This window comes from Triturus cristatus, chromosome 8 (genome assembly GCF_964204655.1).
Source record: "Triturus cristatus chromosome 8, aTriCri1.1, whole genome shotgun sequence".
In the NCBI taxonomy this organism is placed as follows: Eukaryota; Metazoa; Chordata; class Amphibia; order Caudata; family Salamandridae; genus Triturus; species Triturus cristatus.
Window position 1 is genome coordinate 838,859,827 of NC_140591.1, and position 19,039 is coordinate 838,878,865.

The 19,039-nt window shown below is 42.9% G+C and overlaps 1 protein-coding gene across 1 annotated transcript in view; it reads right to left on the bottom strand.

Moving 5' to 3' along the window:
- Nucleotides 1–3,981: 3,981 nt before the first annotated feature.
- The window catches only part of TAGLN3 (transgelin 3), a 152,776-nt gene continuing 137,718 nt past the window's right edge, over nucleotides 3,982–19,039 (bottom strand). Inside the window, exon 5 of the mRNA XM_085622328.1 lies at nucleotides 3,982–6,261. Within this exon, the coding sequence (XP_085478454.1) occupies nucleotides 6,120–6,261 (142 nt within the window). The 3' untranslated portion in view covers nucleotides 3,982–6,119. The remainder of the gene's footprint in view (nucleotides 6,262–19,039) is intronic.

A 19,039-nucleotide genomic window follows, 5' to 3' on the forward strand; every position in this document is an offset into this window, starting at 1 on the left:
ACTTCGTATTATTTTGTAAATTTTATGAGGTCCCCCGCAAGCATTTTATTGCCCCGATTTTAAAGAGGATGAATTTTAAGCAGGCTCGCCCTGCTCTCCTGTATATACAATTGTTGAAGGATGAATGTATTTTTTTTGTCCTTAGTTACCTAAAATCCGTGGTGAGGTCTAGGGCTTGTCTTGACTAAATGTTAACATGGGTCAGGGTTTAAGCTCATTTTTAAGATACATATACACCAGTAAAAGCCCTGGGATAAATTTACTCTGCCATCTGGGTTTTAAAGCAAGGGTTAAGATTATATGTATTTAACTTTGCACCTTATGTTGTGGATTACTATGGACCATTGTGGAATGTAATTTAATTGTGATGAATTGTGTTTATATTTTAAGAAATTTTGATGTATTGATAACTTTTATGGTTTTACATGTTGAAACCGAATAAAGTTGAACTGACTGACTGATATTCTCCACAAGGATGTCCACCTATTTGGGCTAATACCTCAAAATGCCAGGTTAATTTTTGAATCCCCAATTATATTACCTTCATTACTGCTTTATGTTTATTATCCAAAGGTGAATGTGGCACTCAAATTATGGACCACTCTGGGATGCACAAAAGATGGCATTACTTTAATTAAATATTGCTTTCTGGTTACATTTTCAACTATGACACCAGTGGTCAGATCTGGCTTGAGGTGATCTGTTTGGCAGAAATCTGGCAAAGCTCTAACCACTGTTTTGCATATCTAGGTACTAGTAAAGACAAATGATAATGCTGGGGTTGGATATATTCAATTTGGGATGCCAGAGGTAAAATTGGTGTTTTGGTGAGGTAGGGTGTAATTGAGCATTTTTCCTGTGATCCAATTGTTGTTTGGTCCTGTATTGATGGATAATTTATGGAAGGATAAGATATGTAGGAACAAATAGCAGAACCTTGTGGAACTGTGAACTATAGGTCCAAGCTATAGGATTGTGATGAATGAAAAATGTGCTGTTTTCATCTGGAGTATTGCATATTCTCCTGGGATGTCTTTAATATGTATGTTCTTATTTAGGTTCCCAACTGAGTGCACACTAAAACCCACAAAAGCTCACTGGAGTTAATCATCAAAGGTATCGCATTTTATCAGATATCAAAAATGCTACTTTCAATACCATTGTCGGTAAATGCAGCAGCATTTTTTGACTTTACATTATTTACAAGGAGACCCAGTAGTCAACTCTAGTACTTTCACTTTGTTGCTTCAATGGTGTCAATAATGTCAACAGTGATGTGATATGCCCTGTCACTGTTGTTGTTATCAATCATTGTGATATCATCTGTGACATCATTTGTGAGGTCATCTGAGTGCATTAGAGTGGAGCAGAGGTTACTGTTGTATAGCTTACTATAAGTCAAGAACGTAATTTTTTAAGTTTTGGTTCGTTACAATGTCTTTTCAAATGAAATTTTCAAGGTGAATAAGTATGTTTTTGTGATGTGAGTGTGTAACCATAACCTAGCATTAAACAAAGTTTCTTCAGTGGATTGCATAAGTTCCTCACAAAAAGGTAGACAAAATGAGACAAGTAGAAAATGTGCAAAGGTGAGCTTTGCTTACCGTAAATTGGTCACACCTTTAAGCAAATGATTCCGGGGGAAATGTGGGAGGAGCCCCCACCCAACCTCCATAGTGAATACACTGCTTAGCACTCTGTTGACGAAGTGAAGTTTGGAGTGACGCCGATGCACCCTTGATAAATTCCTATAAAATACTGAAAAAAAGTAAAGGGGTAGGAGAGAAAAACTCTAAACCATGTTTCTTACAATGAATACATTATTACCCACAGCTTTCTACAACTTTCATTAGAAATACCAGGGCTTCAAGGAACTATGTCAATGTAACATAGCATATCACATCCCTAAGTTACGAGGGGCTCAGTGGATGCTATGGCAAATCATTAACCACCAATTCACACCTAAGTGCTTTGACACAATGTGACTAACACATTTTTGAAGGCTTCACTGTCTTTGCTGTTAATGGGAGGTGCACTCCTTGTGAACAACATTTCATACATTATTTTCATGAAACGTTCTAGTGACTCAATCCATTGCTTGCTTACCACACAGTATGGAGAGATAGGCGTTACATACACATGGGAGAACGTCTGTCACACGTTCACAGATATAACTCCATAAAGGGTGGCAATAAATATATAACATTATGCATCGTGTTTGGTTGTCCATGTCTGTTTTTGAGTGGGTTATCTGATCATATTTAAGACTATAGAAGATGTTATAACAAACTGGATTATACCTAGCACAGATATGAGAAACTTGTTTTCCTGAAGTTTAAATGATCTGTGGTTACCTAGGGTCCACCACGGCCTTGTAGAGAGGATAGCATTTCCCACATTTTCCCAGTAATGCCTTCAAGTGTCTAGCATGGCTGTTTGCACTTTGCTTTGAATCTCACCTGTTGTTCACTACTGGAAGGGGTGGAAGAAAGAGATGTGGAACATAAACATATATTGTCTGTTACACTTAATATGGCATCCGTCCACGCACCACCTGAATTAAAGTGGCTTGTGTCTTAATACCATCAATTGTGTCTGCATCATCATGGTGTTTTTCTAATTGTGGGCCCCATGGTGAACAGCAGCATGGGCTGCTGTTTAATTACTAAGCACATATTCTAAAAAAAAAAAGTTAAATAAACGGGCAAGCATTTATTTGCAGGCTAGCTGAAGTTAGTTGTGTCCTGCACCACTTAACTTTAGGAATACCTTTATTTTTAATGACATTTTGCAACAAATGTGCAAAAATAGGATTATTTTTCATCAAAATTCAAAAAAGTGTATTTCATTAACATTGGGGAGCGTTTTACCATGCACTGCTTTGAGAGGTATTTTTAAGTGATAGTTTTCAAACATAAATTTAATAACATTAATGCTTCCCCACCCACCCTAACAACAATGCCAATAGTGAACTAAGAGGCAAGTCAGTTGTTATGTGCACCCTGTGAGTGGCCTAGGTTGCTAATATACATGGACAACATTATAATCAAAGACAGGAGAAAGTTTTGTACAGCACACATTCTTAAACTCATGTATTTCGAGGTCCTCTTATAATCCATAATGAAGAAAAAGGAGGCAAAGTAAGGAAAACAATGCCTAGGATCACACAGTTTGTGCAACAGGAAAGCCAGGATTGAACTCAGGTTTTCTGGTTTCACATTGTGCAATTTAGCCACTAGATGTATATGGCTTGCTTCCCACAATCACTGATCCACCCAGACCCCCCTACCGCCATCTTTCTGGCATTAGCGTGGCTCTCGATCACACCACAGACCCTACTTTGTGGCCCCTGGGCAAATGTTTGTGAGTACCCATGCTTTAGACCTTTGGAACTATTTCATCCACATACACTCTTTTGTTCTTGCAAAATTTAAGTATGTCAAGTATATCTTAAATGGGGTTGGCCATGGATGCAGCTTGACAGAACGTGACCAATGTGCGGATAAATAGACAAGATGTAACGTGTTTGAGGAACACACCACAGACCCTACTTTGTGGCCCCTGGGCAAATGTTTGTGAGAACCCGTGCTTTAGACCTTTGGAACTATTTCATCCACATACACTCTTTTGTTCTTGCAAAATTTAAGTATGTCAAGTATATTTTAAATGGGGTTGGCCATGGATGCAGCTTGACAGAAGGTGACCAATGTGCGGGTAAATAGACAAGATGTAACGTGTTTGAGAATCATGTTCATCGTGAGAAGTGTGAACCATGGGTTTACTCTGCCTATCGCAAAGAAGGCCCCATATGGTCAATAAAGCAACATTTTCTAAGAAATTACATTTTAGGGATTCTTTAAGAAAAATATTTTTGTTCAAAGGTGCACAAAGAAGTACCTTTGAATTTACACATATACCTGAGAAATCTCAACACACACACCTTCATTTTGTAATAGGTAATCAAGACAATTGCTCACTTGATAGTTTCTTCTAACTCTTTATTTTATTGTGTAAGCTCCTTTCTTGGCAAATGAGAAACAAAATATTGATCATGCACACCAGGAAATAGACTTTGTGTTAGGGAGTCAAACTAAGGGTTGAAAGATTCTATCTGGTTTACACCCTCTCCATCCACTTCATTTAGGGACAAACAGTATGGCATAGTAATATTACAATTTATGTCAGTGGGGGTAACATGCACTCCACAGACCTATGTCTCCTGTGGTAGGTGGTACTGTTCCAGGCACACATATATCACTAAATATCACTATTCTCAGTAGAGGGGCCAAGGAGGAGGCTGAAGAAACAGAATCAGTTTTTCTTTGTACTGTAGCAGTGATATCAGACAGGGAGATGCTCACTTTCACATTGTAATAAGCAAGATATCCAAATGAAACACTCGTATTGATTATTGAAAGTCTTCAAGATTCAAATCTACTTCACAGTCTCCATCACAGTGCTTAATTTGAGCCGGAGGTTTTTTTTTTTATTTAAACAAATTAAGCACTGCTCCATTATTAGTAAATACTGTAACTGGAATTCAACAGTCTGCATGTTCAGGACAGTGAAACACTGATGCACATACATGACAAGTGAACCAAAATGTCACACTCCTATGGGCTATAGATCCCAAGACCTGATCCCTTCAGAGTACCCCTACAACTGATAAAACCTACAACTGAAGACAACAGTGGGCATACAGAGTACTGGGAACATTGGCATGCACATCACAACTAAATAACAAGACCAACACGCTTTTGTGGATAAATGAAAAGTTGCAATACTTTACCCTGCAGTTTAGGACTCCCCCCATTACTAGACAACAATTATTATTGAGTTACAAAGGAACATTATGAACGTTTGACTATATAAAGAACAGACAACATAACATGTCAATGTATGGGATCTGCCAAATCTTGTAAGAAAATAAGAAGGCTTGAAATCTATTTCAAAGACACATCAAACGCTGTATTTAAAATAATACTTACTCACAGGTGTGTCTTGATGTGTCCTATTCAATAGAGGTTTCATGTTTATTATATTTACAATGGAAGACCCCTGTATCATCTCATTAATTCAAATTGGTTAACAAATTAAAAGGATTTCATTTTCCAATTTTCTGAGAAGCTCCAAAGCACATCTTGACTCAGTCAATCTTGTATTAATTCATACCGAGTGATATTTAGATGTATAGGGCTTGTCAGGGCAGATCAGGACATAAAGCAGAAATTGAACACACAATGATGTGATGTTTCTTTGTAAAGCCCATTGTGCCACTTAAGGCACAAGCCACCATTTTCTACATGGAAAGCTCTTGAATATGTGTCTTCAAGTTTCCTGGCAGTCCCTCACTGTCATAGGGAGGGAATGAGAGGCAGGGCCTCCTCTGTGTTGGTCTCTACTTTGTGGAACACACTTCTTCAGTGTCAGCATATTCAAGTCTTCTGGTAGTGCCTCACTATCACAGGAAGAGGCTCAAGGCACTCTGGAACAACCTCTCCTCTGCGAGGCTTGATTCTAATCTGTTTACTTCTTGAAAAAGCTAGTCAGCGACATAATTGTTTTCTATCCAAGAAGAGTTCTACTCCTCGAGTCTTAGCTCTCTACATAGTTTAAGTTAGAGCCACACAAATATTCATTGGCAGAGGACTACATCAAAGCCAAACTTCAGAAATAATAAAACACAACTTTTCTTCCACGAATGCTCAAAATTGATCCATTTGCAACAATATTTTAATTGATTACAACACATTTTGTAGCTCACTAATTCTATTTCAATGACATAACTAAGGATATCAGAGATGTTTCAGGCATGTAACAATGAAGCTTGCAACCCAGATAATAACAATATGCATAAACCAGCCTAATTACACATAAATACATAATAAATAAATACAAAATATATAAATACACATATTTGCATAGTCAAGGACAGAACTTTGGGTAAAAACCTTGGCTGTGAATTGGCACATTTTGGGCGACCTATTCATGTACTTCAAAGTTAAACATGGTTGAAATGACAATCAATTAAAGGGGGAGTCTAAGAGCACTCAAAACTTCACTTTACTGGCGTCATGCTTTCGAAAAGGTATACTTTTGGTAGGATGAAGAGAAAGTGTTCATAGAATCTGCCTTGGCATTCCATATCCGGTCATTCCAGACTGAGATGCTCCCTTGTTGCTACCCATTTGCAGACCTATCATGTTCTGACCATGGCGGAGTTGTTCTGTCGAAAAATCCCTCCGATTTGCTTGAGCTTTTCTGTTTGAAAGCAAAGAAAGAAAAGAGATGTGAGACTTCTTGCTTTTCTCTAAAGGCAGCACACATTTGTTTGAATTGTACTTGAGGCACGTACAAATTAGAGGTACCTGTGGATTTCTTTGATCAAAGGTACACATTTGATAACTAACCTTGGGACAATAGCTTGAACCTAGGTTTATGTCCAAGATGTGTGATGAAAGAATAAATATCACTCAGTAAACCATTTAACATAATTATGGCGAAAATTTAGACTGGACAAGAACTCTTTTCCAGAAAATATGTTTGATGTGGGAATTTACAAGTGATACATGTATTCAAGAATATGAATGGGTGTTATAGAGAGCAGATGAGGTGATGACACAAAGCTGAAAGGTTTTGATAAATGCACTGAACAGTAGCACAAGGTGATAAATCCTTGAGTTTATGATCTGATCAGTAAACTAAAAAATATGTTTGGTGAGAAAATGGCAGTCCAAATTCAATTCTTACAAAAGAGAAAACAGGCAATAAGGCTACAAGACCGTCGCACTAGTACTTAGCCATATTTTTAGTAATGTGAATATGGACGCTCAACTGACTGTGATCCTTCTTGCAAAGAATCACCACTTAGAAAAACCTATTAACAAAGATGGTTACAGCAAACAAATGATGGACGGAATGCTGACAATGCAAACATTCTCCCCCAATCAAAAGATCTGGTTTAAATCCATCGTTCTTTTGCCCACTAAGCCACCCCAATTTGGACTCAGCCATATGCAAATCAGTCTTGACCCTGTGCCCCATGGGAACAGCCCAGACCGAACTGCCAGGCCAGGTCGTCCCTGGACCGGAAACAAGCATCCTGGGACCGGTTTCAGGGTATGTCACCCTTCTTCAGCCAGGCTAGCTTGAATCCAGTGGCACAGTGAGCAAGGGACCCACGTCTGGGCATACCCATCCCACTTAGGGCGAAAGGTGTTACAACAAACAAATGATGGACGGAATGCTGACAATGCAAACATACTCCCCCAGTCAAATGATCTGGGTTAAATCCATCGTTCTTTTGCCCACTAAGCCACCCCAGTTTGGAATTGTTTTTGGGGTTAAATCCATCATTCTTTTGCCCACTAAGCCACCCCAGTTTGGATTTTTTGGGAGTTAAATTCATTGTTCATTTGCCCACTAAGCCACCCCAGTTTGGAGTTTTTTCGGGGGTTAAATCCATCGTTCTTTTGCCCACTAAGCCACCCCAGTTTGTATTAACAAAGATGGAGCAGGAGCATCTGTTATCTGAGCATAGGATAGTTTTAAGTATTAGATTATCATAATCCAATCTCTTGCTTGTTAAATATTTCCATCATCAAGGCATCACAATTAATATCCACAATATCTATAACCAGTCCACCCCAAATTAGCGGGAGTCATCATTAATCATATACAGGAGTCACATGGTTTATGTTAAAAACTTCTTGATTTATTTGTATTCTTTTTGCAGAAACACATAAATGTTCATCCTAGCCAACACGTTTCGTCCTACATGGACTGCATCAGGGCTGGTTCCAGGTGTGATTGTATCTGGAAAGTGCCTTCCACTGTTTGAAACAGCATCATTGGATAATTGTATCCAAATGTGTCCTCGTGAAGTATTTGTGAAGATTGGATACATATGTTTTAGCCCTCCTTTATCTGAAGGAAATGTACATTTTTCACAGAGATCTAAACATCAATTCTTATTTCCATAGAGTGAAAGGAACGACAACCTCCATCTTCCAACATCAGTCAACCTGTCAATTTATTGATGTAATGATGATGCCATACTTCCTCAGGATGGAGGGTAGAGAGGTACAGATCAATGGGCAGGTGAAGTAGTACCTAGATAAGGAATAGTCAACGGGGGACCAATCTATCACACAGAAGGCAAAACAGTACAGTGCACTTTTGAGGCAGCCATCATGAATTGCCCGAACTGACCTGGAGCAACAATTTCTTTAGCTTGCACTGACATAATCTTCAACTTGGGTCTACGGATCACTGATAGAATATCAGAAACAGAAATATTGTGTGGAAATAATACTGTGTCAAAAATAATGAGGACCTAAATTTCAAGAAGGTAAGTGGAAATAGATAAGTATAGATTTACTATTCTGAACTCCACATCTACAACCTTGAAGATATATATCGAAAGATACATATATGTGGACTTATACATAGTAACATTTTGCCTACCAATAGAAATTTACCATCACAATATTTCTGTTCTCTATGTTCTTGGAACAATATTTTGGTCCATTATAGTTCTGTTTCCGATAGTCTGTCTAAATACCTGGGTAAACTATGCAAGATGAATAGAAAGAAGGGCAACCTTCCCTGTTTGCCATGCATACTAATGCGAACCCAAACATTCAGGAATTGATTGGCATTCATCCTGGGTTTTATCAAAGAGACAAAGAGAGAATGCTTGTATAGCTCTGGTCGACTGGAACCAGTCAAGCCTGCGCTCTCTTAGGTACAGATGAAGGTCTTTGTGAAATGCACCCACTGCACTTGGATTGGTTGCTGCTCTATCAACAGGATCTTGGCGGGAGCTGTTCCAGATATGCCCTTAACCTCTAAAAGATGCTGTCACTAGTTGGAATGTGGCATTGTTACACTCACAAATTTGGGATTTAGATTTTCATGAATTTTCTGAAATGCTTCCCTATTCATTAATCACCTTCCTATATATTGAATATATTTTATCTTTAAAATATTTTTAAAGATATCTTAACATATATTTTTGTTTGCTACCTTTTATACCATTTACCTATTCCTAATAATATTTACTGCAGAAAAACTACTCCAAGAAACCACATCCCACCCCATCTCAAGAAACGATACTGGCTCCTGATCTAGAGGAGATGCCAGTTCAAGATGCTGACTCACACCGACATGGCCCTGCACAGCGAAGGACCAGCATACATCAACAAACACCTAAACTTCCACCAACCATCTGGACACATCCAATCAGCCTCTCTCTCCATCGCAGACACCCTACCGATCCGTCGAGCCAACTACAGAGGAAGCTCCTTCTTGCACATAACAGCCAAAGCTTGGAACAACCTCCCCATGCACCTCATGGCCGCACTGTCACCCCAACAATTCAGAAGAGATCCAACAACCTGGTTGTTTGAATAAATAACTGCCTCGCAGCAGCAAACAGCTCCATCGCCTCGAGACACTCAAGGGTCATTTGCCATGCTCTATAAATGACTGATTGATTTATTGCCATTTTACAATTATACTTAGTCAACATTTCATAGAAAGTAGTCGAGGTAGCAGCTTTTTAGGTACTTTAGTAGAAGAGCATGCATACTTATGGCAGTTCTCGATATCACAGTGAAATGTACAAACTATAGTCCATTTCTATTCAATCGCGATTACTTTAATGCAGTGTAATCTTGAAAAAAAGCACCAAGCAAGTCAGGTTCGTAAAAAACTATTACTAATTTCCAGGTAAACATATCTCCATAAAGACACTAGAGCAGGTATGAAACTAATAAATAAAAAGTCAATAACCTAACAATTACAATAATGCCAGGGAATGTGCCATGGACCTCAGTTAGGAGTATCCAGGGGTTGCAGATGTGACCTCTGGCTTGCCCCTTATGACCCCTTTCACTGTCTTAGTGACCCCTGGCTTCAGAGGTGGCAAAATCAGCGCCAGGAACACAGTGGCAGCTGGTCCTTATGGACGTTGGTTGGGTCTTCACTCTCTGATTCCTCTCAATATTTTTTATTACACTAATAGTGAATAATGTTTCATCATTCACAATTAGTCTAATAAAAAAATTAAGTACCATTAGCTGGAATATGACCTTCCCTAGTAGCTGAGGTAAGTAAACAAAAATGCTTTTAAATGTATGTTGTGTGCGTGCTTGCAGGTGACTGTATTTACGTGAGAGAGATAGAGTGTGGCTAAGTGTGAATGTGCTTGTATGTGTAACCATGTGTGTGAGTGAAATTGAAGGTTGGAGGGCATGTGGTGTCACTTCTTCTACCCAGTATCACACAACTAATTTTCTCCAAAGCGATCCATATGTCATGATTACTAATGTGTGCTCATTATCATACTGCCCAGGAATAAGATCATTGCTATATGAATAGCTCTTATGCAGTAATATTTGGGGTTAATCAACAATTTGCTGCTATATTGGGCTGCAACTGAAACCCAACTGCTACAGTAGTAGGTATGTGCACGTGATCTAAATAACTTTCTTTCATTGTTTTTTATTGTTTTTTGGGGTATATATAGAAGGCAGAACGTAAGGCAAATATAGATTACAATGCAATCTTATATAACAGCAGTATGTTGGGACCACTCTTTGAATATCGAAAGCATCAGTACAATAATAGACACACAGAATCCAATGCGGGAAGAGGTCACCGGGCATGTGATCTAAATTAGTTATGAACCACCTTCCTATTCCATAACAAATGAAAGGAGAACTTTATTCCTCATTGCTGCCAGTGGTCGTCTGCAGACGTGTCTCTTCCTGGTGTAGATTCATGCTCCCTGTCTTGGCCCATTTCTTCACGATTGTGACCAACAGGCCAACTGCTTGGCCTCAAGTGACTTCTAGGCTATCACAATCACCCTCTTAGCCAGCAACATGGCCAAATCTATAAACTTGCTACTTGTTTTTTTTGTTTTAGGTGAAGAAACCAACCCAACAGACAAACCATTGGTGAGTTCAGACTCTCTCCATGTTTTGTTTCTGTTAACTTCTCTTCTCCTCTAGTAGATTACAAATACTGGCCAGGCAATATTACAGAGCCCCACTTCTGATTCTGCACATCTGGGGCATACAATGCATTGGTTGGAATAGATTTTCCAATCTTCCTATGTGTTAGATATGTACGGTGCATTTAATTATATTGTATGCATATAAATCTTGGCATCGATTGACTGTATGTGAGTATACCAGAACATGTTTTCATTGTTCTTTTGCAATTTCTCTAGCTTGGTTATTTTCCCTTTTATTTTAAAGGCCAGTACATCTACTTTCAGACAATTTGTCAATTCTTTGTAAAGCAATGTTACTATGTTTCCACTATCACCCACAGTATGCATTCATTTTACAACTTTATGTATTACTAATTGAGTCACCAAACAATTTCATGTATTGCCCTATATATTGTGCCATAAAAGAAAAATTACCCTGGCGGTAATCCATATTCTTCTATTATTCCATGCACTGAGCTCAGAGAACTCTCCGGAGAGCAACCACCCACTGTCTCTAAACTCACTTTCATTCATGGAAACAGTTACACCAGTCCTGAAAGCCCCACCAGTGCAATTGCCGATACATGCACCTCAAATTTGTTGGACATCTTAAAAGCTCAGCACATAATACGTAATGCTTTCTGCTAATGCTATTCTGACAGTGGGTTTGACAAACATGAGCTTACCACGTCATGCTGAGTCCAACCAGGACCTCATTCAAAGTCTTAAAGTGTAAGGGCTAACTGATAAGCTTTCATCCGGATCCTATGTACCTGCGCTGCCCCGGCTGACCATGGACTGTAGAAATATATTTAAAAACACTAACAATTACATGGTAAGCTAACAGGACTCCATCTCATGAGTTTACAGAGCACTGTTGTTGCTGATTTTTTTTCTTCTGATATTCTGTGGCCCACTGTAAAAAAAAACATGCATTTGAACAGGGCCTTATAGAGTGAATGGGCCATACTACACACAGTGTGACACTCCACTTTGTTTTGGTTGGGTCTATGAAATCGAAAATCTGACACCCCCAGAAAAGAAGGCGTGGCAGAAAAATCATGGTGGAAGAACACTGATGAAAGTAAATTATGGAAGAAGATGAACAACCACCAAGCTCTTAAATCCAAACAAACAACCAGCGATCCAAGTTAGAACTAAATACTGCACTTTTTAGAAAAGCCTTCACCCATGAAAACTAATTTCAGACCACCTCCTTTAAATTCACAAAGGGCCAGGTCCACAAACCATAGAACATACAAATTGGCCTAAAACATCAGGCTCTTTCAGTCTATCACTACAAGTCGTCCAAAATGATTGCTATTTAAACAATGCCGATGCCATGTATTCTGAGTACAATTGAGTACTTAGTCACAAAATGGACTACGTGAAAGAGTAAGGGTAGAACAGGAAGTGTACACACAGAAAATGGTCTCATGCTTATCTATGGTTGCTGGCTCCTAAGGATATTTGTGAATGTCCTGAAAATCAGAAGTACGAAGAAAATCATCAGAAGTGGATTTGCTGAGCAAAACAATTTCACTGGAAAAGAAACACCTCAATTTAGATATAGAGGTTACAGGTGCCCCCTGAATATTGACTCAACAATATTGATGGAAATGATTATCGAGGACAGAATATTGAAAATATAATATCGACTGGTAGGAAAGTCTAGATTTTCTATAACCAACTCCACTTGTCTGTACCTATGTGGGAATTTAGCTTGCAAACTGAACATTATCTGCGCCATCTTGCCTCTCCCCAGCGCCACGCACAGCGAGCACGCGGCAGCCATTTTTAGGCACCCCACTCTCTCCCCCACTCATTGTCAATCGCCAGCGCGTTCCCCTGACACTGCAAGCATCCCCCGCGCGCCGGCCACCCCCGCTCTCTCATACAGGCCGTAAACCCTCTCCTTCTGCGCGACCCTGCTACGGAACCACATCCGACCGACATCCCATACATGGTCATGCCTCTCCTTTGATAAACCCCCCTTCCTCTGCGCCCCATTGTCCGACCCGATCCCAGGCCATCACCTAGCCCTGCGGATGCAGTTTATTGCCCCTACTGTAAGGGAAACACCCCACATCAAAGGGATTACAGTAGATCAAAGCCCCTACCCCCTGAGACCCGACCGGTTGCAGACACCCCCGGGAATTGGCGGAATACCCTGCTGCGCGATAGCCCTCTCCTACTGCGGGTGAGGTGGGAACTTCTACTGTAGCTATGTGTGGGATCGGATCTGAGCCGGGGCTTCAGGGGATGTTCTCTCATGCATCAAGGGAATCTCAAGAATGTACTATGTGTAATAAAGCAATAAACCTGTGTATAAGAGACCAGGTCTCAGAGATGCAGTTAGAGCACCTCGTGACGATACCTTGCTGTCTGATCTGATGTGTTCTGCTCCGACGGAATAAACTTTGTTTCCTGCCTTCCAGTCTCCGGCGCCTGCCTCTTTCATTGGTAAATTATCGAGTGGTATGAGAGGCGATTACCGCCGGGCAAATACTTGAAAGGTTATCGATTGAAACTGCCGCTACCATTTAACAATTGGCGTCCCAAACGTGGGGCCCATCAGCGACACGTGGATCCAGTGGGAGAGGTCCCGACGACAGAGTGAACGACTGCAACGATCGGGAGAGCTCCTGCCCAATAGACCCTCGTCTGGCAGCCGATCATCCGAACTTCACTGGTTCCGAGCAGACCTCTCTCGAGTGATCTACGGTCCTGACTGGGAACCATCAGGAGTGCCGCGGCAAATACGGAGAGTAGAGGACGATCGGGCGCTGGAGGCGGAAGACGAGAAACTGTCCACGCGGTCCGGGTAAGGTCGTGATACACGACAAATTGCGAAATAATTGATTGATTGTTTGAAGTTTTGGAAATACTAGTATTGCTCATTGATTGTTCTCTTTGAGATATTCGCTGTCTACAAACGGGGAGGAGTAGAAATACTCTCTCTCTCTCCCTTTGCAGATAGTGAAGGGTAGGTAACGCAGACTTTTGTCCCCGTTGTAACCCGTCGTGCCTATCTTTATCTCCCCACTGATTGATTGTCCGAACATTGATTGTTTTGAAGAATAGTGCTCTTTGAGATATTCTCTGTTTGCAAATAACGTAGAATAGAAATATTCTGTCTAGTCTTTGCAAATAGTGAAGGGTAGGTAACGCAGACTTTTGTCCCCGTTGAAACCCGTCGTGCCTATCTTTATCTCCCCATTGATTGATTGATTGATTGTCCGAACACTAGTTGTTCGATATTGGTTCTTTGGAGGTATTCTCTGCTTACAAATAACGAGGAATAGAGATATTCTGTCTAGTCTTTGCAAGCAGTGAAAAGATAGGTAGTGCTGACTTTTGTCCCCGTTGAAACCCGTCATGCCTATCTTCTCCCCACTGATTGGTAGTTGGTTCTGCCCGGACCGCTTATTAGAGGTGAACCATCCGGCTCGACTGGAGGGCACCCCTAATAAGGACATGTTCACTAAATATGGACTAGTCGCCGTAGCTTATAGCAAGCTGTGGCATAAATATACCAAGAAGGACCCCGAGAGTCAGTGGCCAATGATGGGATCCTTCGACGACCATAAGATAGAAGCGCTAGAAATAGCTCTGCGTAGCAATAAGACGACGCCTACTATGCTTGACAGTATCGGCATGTGGCGCAAAGAAGCAACGCAACGGAAAAAGAGGGAAGAAGTAAAAGCAGAAAAGGAATTACGAAAGGCAGCCCACCTTGCCGCTAGAAGGTTAGAAGAAGAAATGAAGGAGAGAAGGGAAACTAAACTAAGGCAGGAGCCCGAAACATCAGGCCAGTACGCTGTTAGGACCCCTTCTTTGCTCTACCCTGAGTTGTCCTCCAAGCAGCGAACGAATGACGAATTACTGTTAGGTCCCCCGATCATTTACATGCCCCCTCCATATGCACCCTCCCAATCAGTAGTGCAACACCCACAACCCCCGAACACGAGTGAAAGCAGTACAGGGGCCTCGGTCCTCACGGCCTCCGCGCCGGCTGAGCCTCTTGTACTGAACCCGACGTCGGCTATAACGCTAGATGACCATGAGATGGGAAAGAAAGATTCCACCAGAATGAATCGATTAACAAAGGATGAACGAGCAGGAATTGATAAGATAGTAGGGACACTGGTGGAGCGAAAAGAAAGTGAGGAGTATATAACAGACGTGTATAACTCGTATGCCGACAACCGCAGACGACACTTTGTCGTACGGCTCTGTTATCACACCCTGAATGCATATGAGGATAGATACCACGATAAAGGTCCCGAAGGCTTAGCGGCCCTATATAGGAAGGTAGACATCGGAGAAGAAAGAGAGGGCGACGTGACGAACCTCTTCACTCGTACACTCGAGGTCTACCGACACCTTAAAGAACATAGACAGACCACCAAAGCAGAAACCCCCATAGCGACTAAGCCCCAGGAAGGAAGGGCTGATGCCATGATGCCCATCAAAGAAGCTGCCCCCTACTGGGTCCCCCCACGAGGTCAGGGAACACATGACGACATCAACCACCAAGATGCGAAGGGAGGGGTTGTATATAACTGGGTCTACCAGCCGTGGGACCGGCAAGATATTTTGACCTTTAGAAAAACTCTACCCGACTTGAGAAAGAACCCGACTGCCTTCTACACTGAATTGGGTACAGCCTTAGGCTCAACGATAATGACTTTAGCAGATATCGACTTGTTCTTTGGGCTATGTCTGCCGGCTGATGTGTGGAAACAAATCCGGAAAGTTGACCACGCTGAGCCGTTCGGATATACCTGGGTACAACTCGATACCATAGATAAACAATGAGAACCAGGACAGAAACCCCCGAAAGCCATATTAGAGCTCCCAGACAAGATTGTACAAAAGCTGAAGACTCTAATCCCAGAAAGAAAGGTAGACTGGTCGATAGTGACGGCTTGCCGCCAGAAACCCCAGGAGGATGTGTCTGAATACTTCTCCCGATTCGAGACTGTGTTTTCCGATTACAGTGGCCAAGACATGACCACCGCAACCGGACATCACCTCTTTGTCCAGAATTATGTGAAGGGTCTGTCACAAGAAGTTTCCCAGAAACTACAGACCAGCGAGAGTAGTTGGGCAGCCTCCAAACCCGCAGCAATTCTCCAGATGGCCCAATACTACGAAAACCAGAAGAACGAGAACGATAGGGCGTCAGAGAAGAAGAAAAAGGAACTAAAGGAGAGGGTAATGATAGCACAGTTGCAAGGGGTGACCATAGGAAGGGAACCCCCGAAAGAGAATTACCAACCAACCGCCCCTAGAAAGCTACCCCCTAGAGACCATACACCTACACCCTACAACGGACGGAGAGACTTAGATGGGAACCAATGTGCGTTCTGTAGAGGGTTCGGACACTGGAAATCCCAGTGCCCGGTCCTTCTGGAACTTAACAAAAATAGGGATCCCAGAAACACAGCATATGACCCCAGAAATAGAGGACAGGGACGAGGGCACACGAACGACGCAATCAACGACAGGCCAGGCAGACCAAACACCTTTGATCGCCCCCGACAAAACCAGTGCCAGCAGTCCGACTACGAAAGCACTCATGACTTCGCATAGGACCGCCAGGGGCAAGGGAGGGATCCAGTCGAACTCCGTGTTGACCAGCAAGGTCCTTACGTCACCGCTAAGGTCCTGGGCACGAAATCTCCATTCCTGGTAGATACTGGGGCGACACGTAGCGCGTTATCTAAACGACTGATTCCTAGGGCACCCTTGTCTGGCTCACACGTAACCTCAATAGGCTTCGATGGAACGCCCTCCACTAACCCCTTATCAGCACCAATCTCCTTTGACTTAGACGATAACGTCACTGACACGACCTTTCTGCTCTCCTCCAACACCCCCGATGCTATTATGGGACTTGACTTACTAAAACATTTTCGAGCTACCATCAGATGCTCCCCAGACGGAGTTCGGGTCATCTTGCACGATAACCCAGATCTGTCCAGACCCTGTCACACACGACGTATGCTCTCTATAACTGATGCTGACCTGTCCCTACTCGACACATTACCTTCACATCTATGGGCTAAAACCGACTCAGATGTAGGGCGCATGGTGATTGACCCAGTACACATAACCGTCCGACAGGACGCAGTGCTCCCAAAGCTTCCACAGTATCGGATATCGCCTGAAGGCGAGAAGGCGTTGGTGGAAATCATCGAGTCCCTAGTTGATGCAGGAGTGGTAGAAGAAGTAGTCAGTAATGTTTGCAACAGCCCTATCCTACCCATTGTTAAGAAGCAAGGCGAGGGAGATGAGAAAGCATACCGCTTTATTGTTGACTTACGAGAAGTTAACAAAATAGTCATACCTCAGTACCCCGTGGTCTCAGACATCACCACCATCCTCACCCTGATTCCGTCCACTGCCACTACCTTTACCGTTATTGATCTCAAGAACGCATTCTTTTCCATCCCCATCCACCCGGACAGCCGTTACCTCTTCGGCTTCACCCTAAAAGCCCGTCCATACAGATTCTGTAGGGCACCCCAAGGCTACACTGAGAGTCCCAGCATTTATAACCAAGCCCTCAAGAGACAACTAGATGCAGTCCAACTACCCGATGGAGTAGTGTTAATACAGTACGTCGATGACATCCTTTTGGCGGCCGACACCACTCCACTTGCAGTCACAGCCACCATTCACCTTCTCCGCTTCCTCGCGGAGAATGGTCACAAGGTCTCCAGGAAGAAATTACAATTCTGCCAACCCCAAGTAACATATTTAGGCCACCTACTATCCAAAGACGGGAGAAAACTTACCCCTGACCGAATTCAGACCATCCTAGAAACCCCTGTTCCCAAAACTCAGAAGCAAGTACGGTCCCTAGTAGGCCTCACCTCCTTTTGTCGACAATGGTTGCCAAACTTCAGTCTTATCGTAAAACCCCTGCTTTCCCTGCTGGCTAAAGATGTCCCCTTCCCCCTCCCTTGGACACCCGAATGTCAATCCTCCTTCAAAGAATTACGAGACGCCCTCTGCTCAGCCCCAGTCCTAGGAACCCCAGACTACACTAAACCTTTTTCCCTCTACACCCACGAAAGGGAGGGGTGTGCGTTGTCTGTCCTAACCCAGTCCATAGGCCCTAAACAACGCCCTTGTGCCTACTTCTCTGCCACTCTCGACCCCGTAGCCAGAGCTTTGCCCGCCTGCCTTCGAGCAGTGGCCGCCGCCGCTGTCTCTATCCGGCAAAGCGAGGGGATTGTGCTCTCAAACTCCCTCACTGTATTGGTACCCCATGCGGTTGACACCCTCCTGAACCAAACCAAGACTCAACACCTGACTAGCACACGATTGACCGGTTACGAACTGACTCTGCTTGCACCCCACATCACATTGAAATGATGCACCACTCTGAATCCAGCTACTCTACTACCTCTCCCTGACGCTGACCCCAATGCGTCCCCTATACATGACTGCGTGACCCTCACCGACGAACAGACCAAGAGTAGGGTTGACCTCCGAGATACTGCCTTCCCGAACCCTGACGGAGAACTGTGGGTGGATGGCTCATGTACCAAGCTCCCCGATGGCACCACCTCAGCTGCCTATGCAGTCACCACGGCCCGAACAGTTGTTGAGACAGCCCGCATCACACAGCGATCCGCACAGGCGGCGGAACTAATAGCTCTCACACGAGCATGCATTCTGGCAGCAGGGACAACCGCAAACATTTACACAGACAGTCAGTATGCCTTCGGGGTAGTTCACCACTTTGGGCTCTTATGGAAAGAGAGGGGATTCCTGACCTCTCATGGCACACCCATCCTGCATGGAGATCTAGTCTCTGCCCTGACCGAAGCAGTCCTCCTACCCACACGGCTGGCCGTGATCAAATGCCAGGCACACAAGAAGGTGACAGACATTATAGGGCAGGGAAATGCACTAGCTGACATTACTGCCCGAACCACAGCCGAGAATAGGTCCACGACCCGTATGTACGTGACCAGGTCACAAACTGAGAGATGGAAGGATGCTAGGGAAACGATTAGG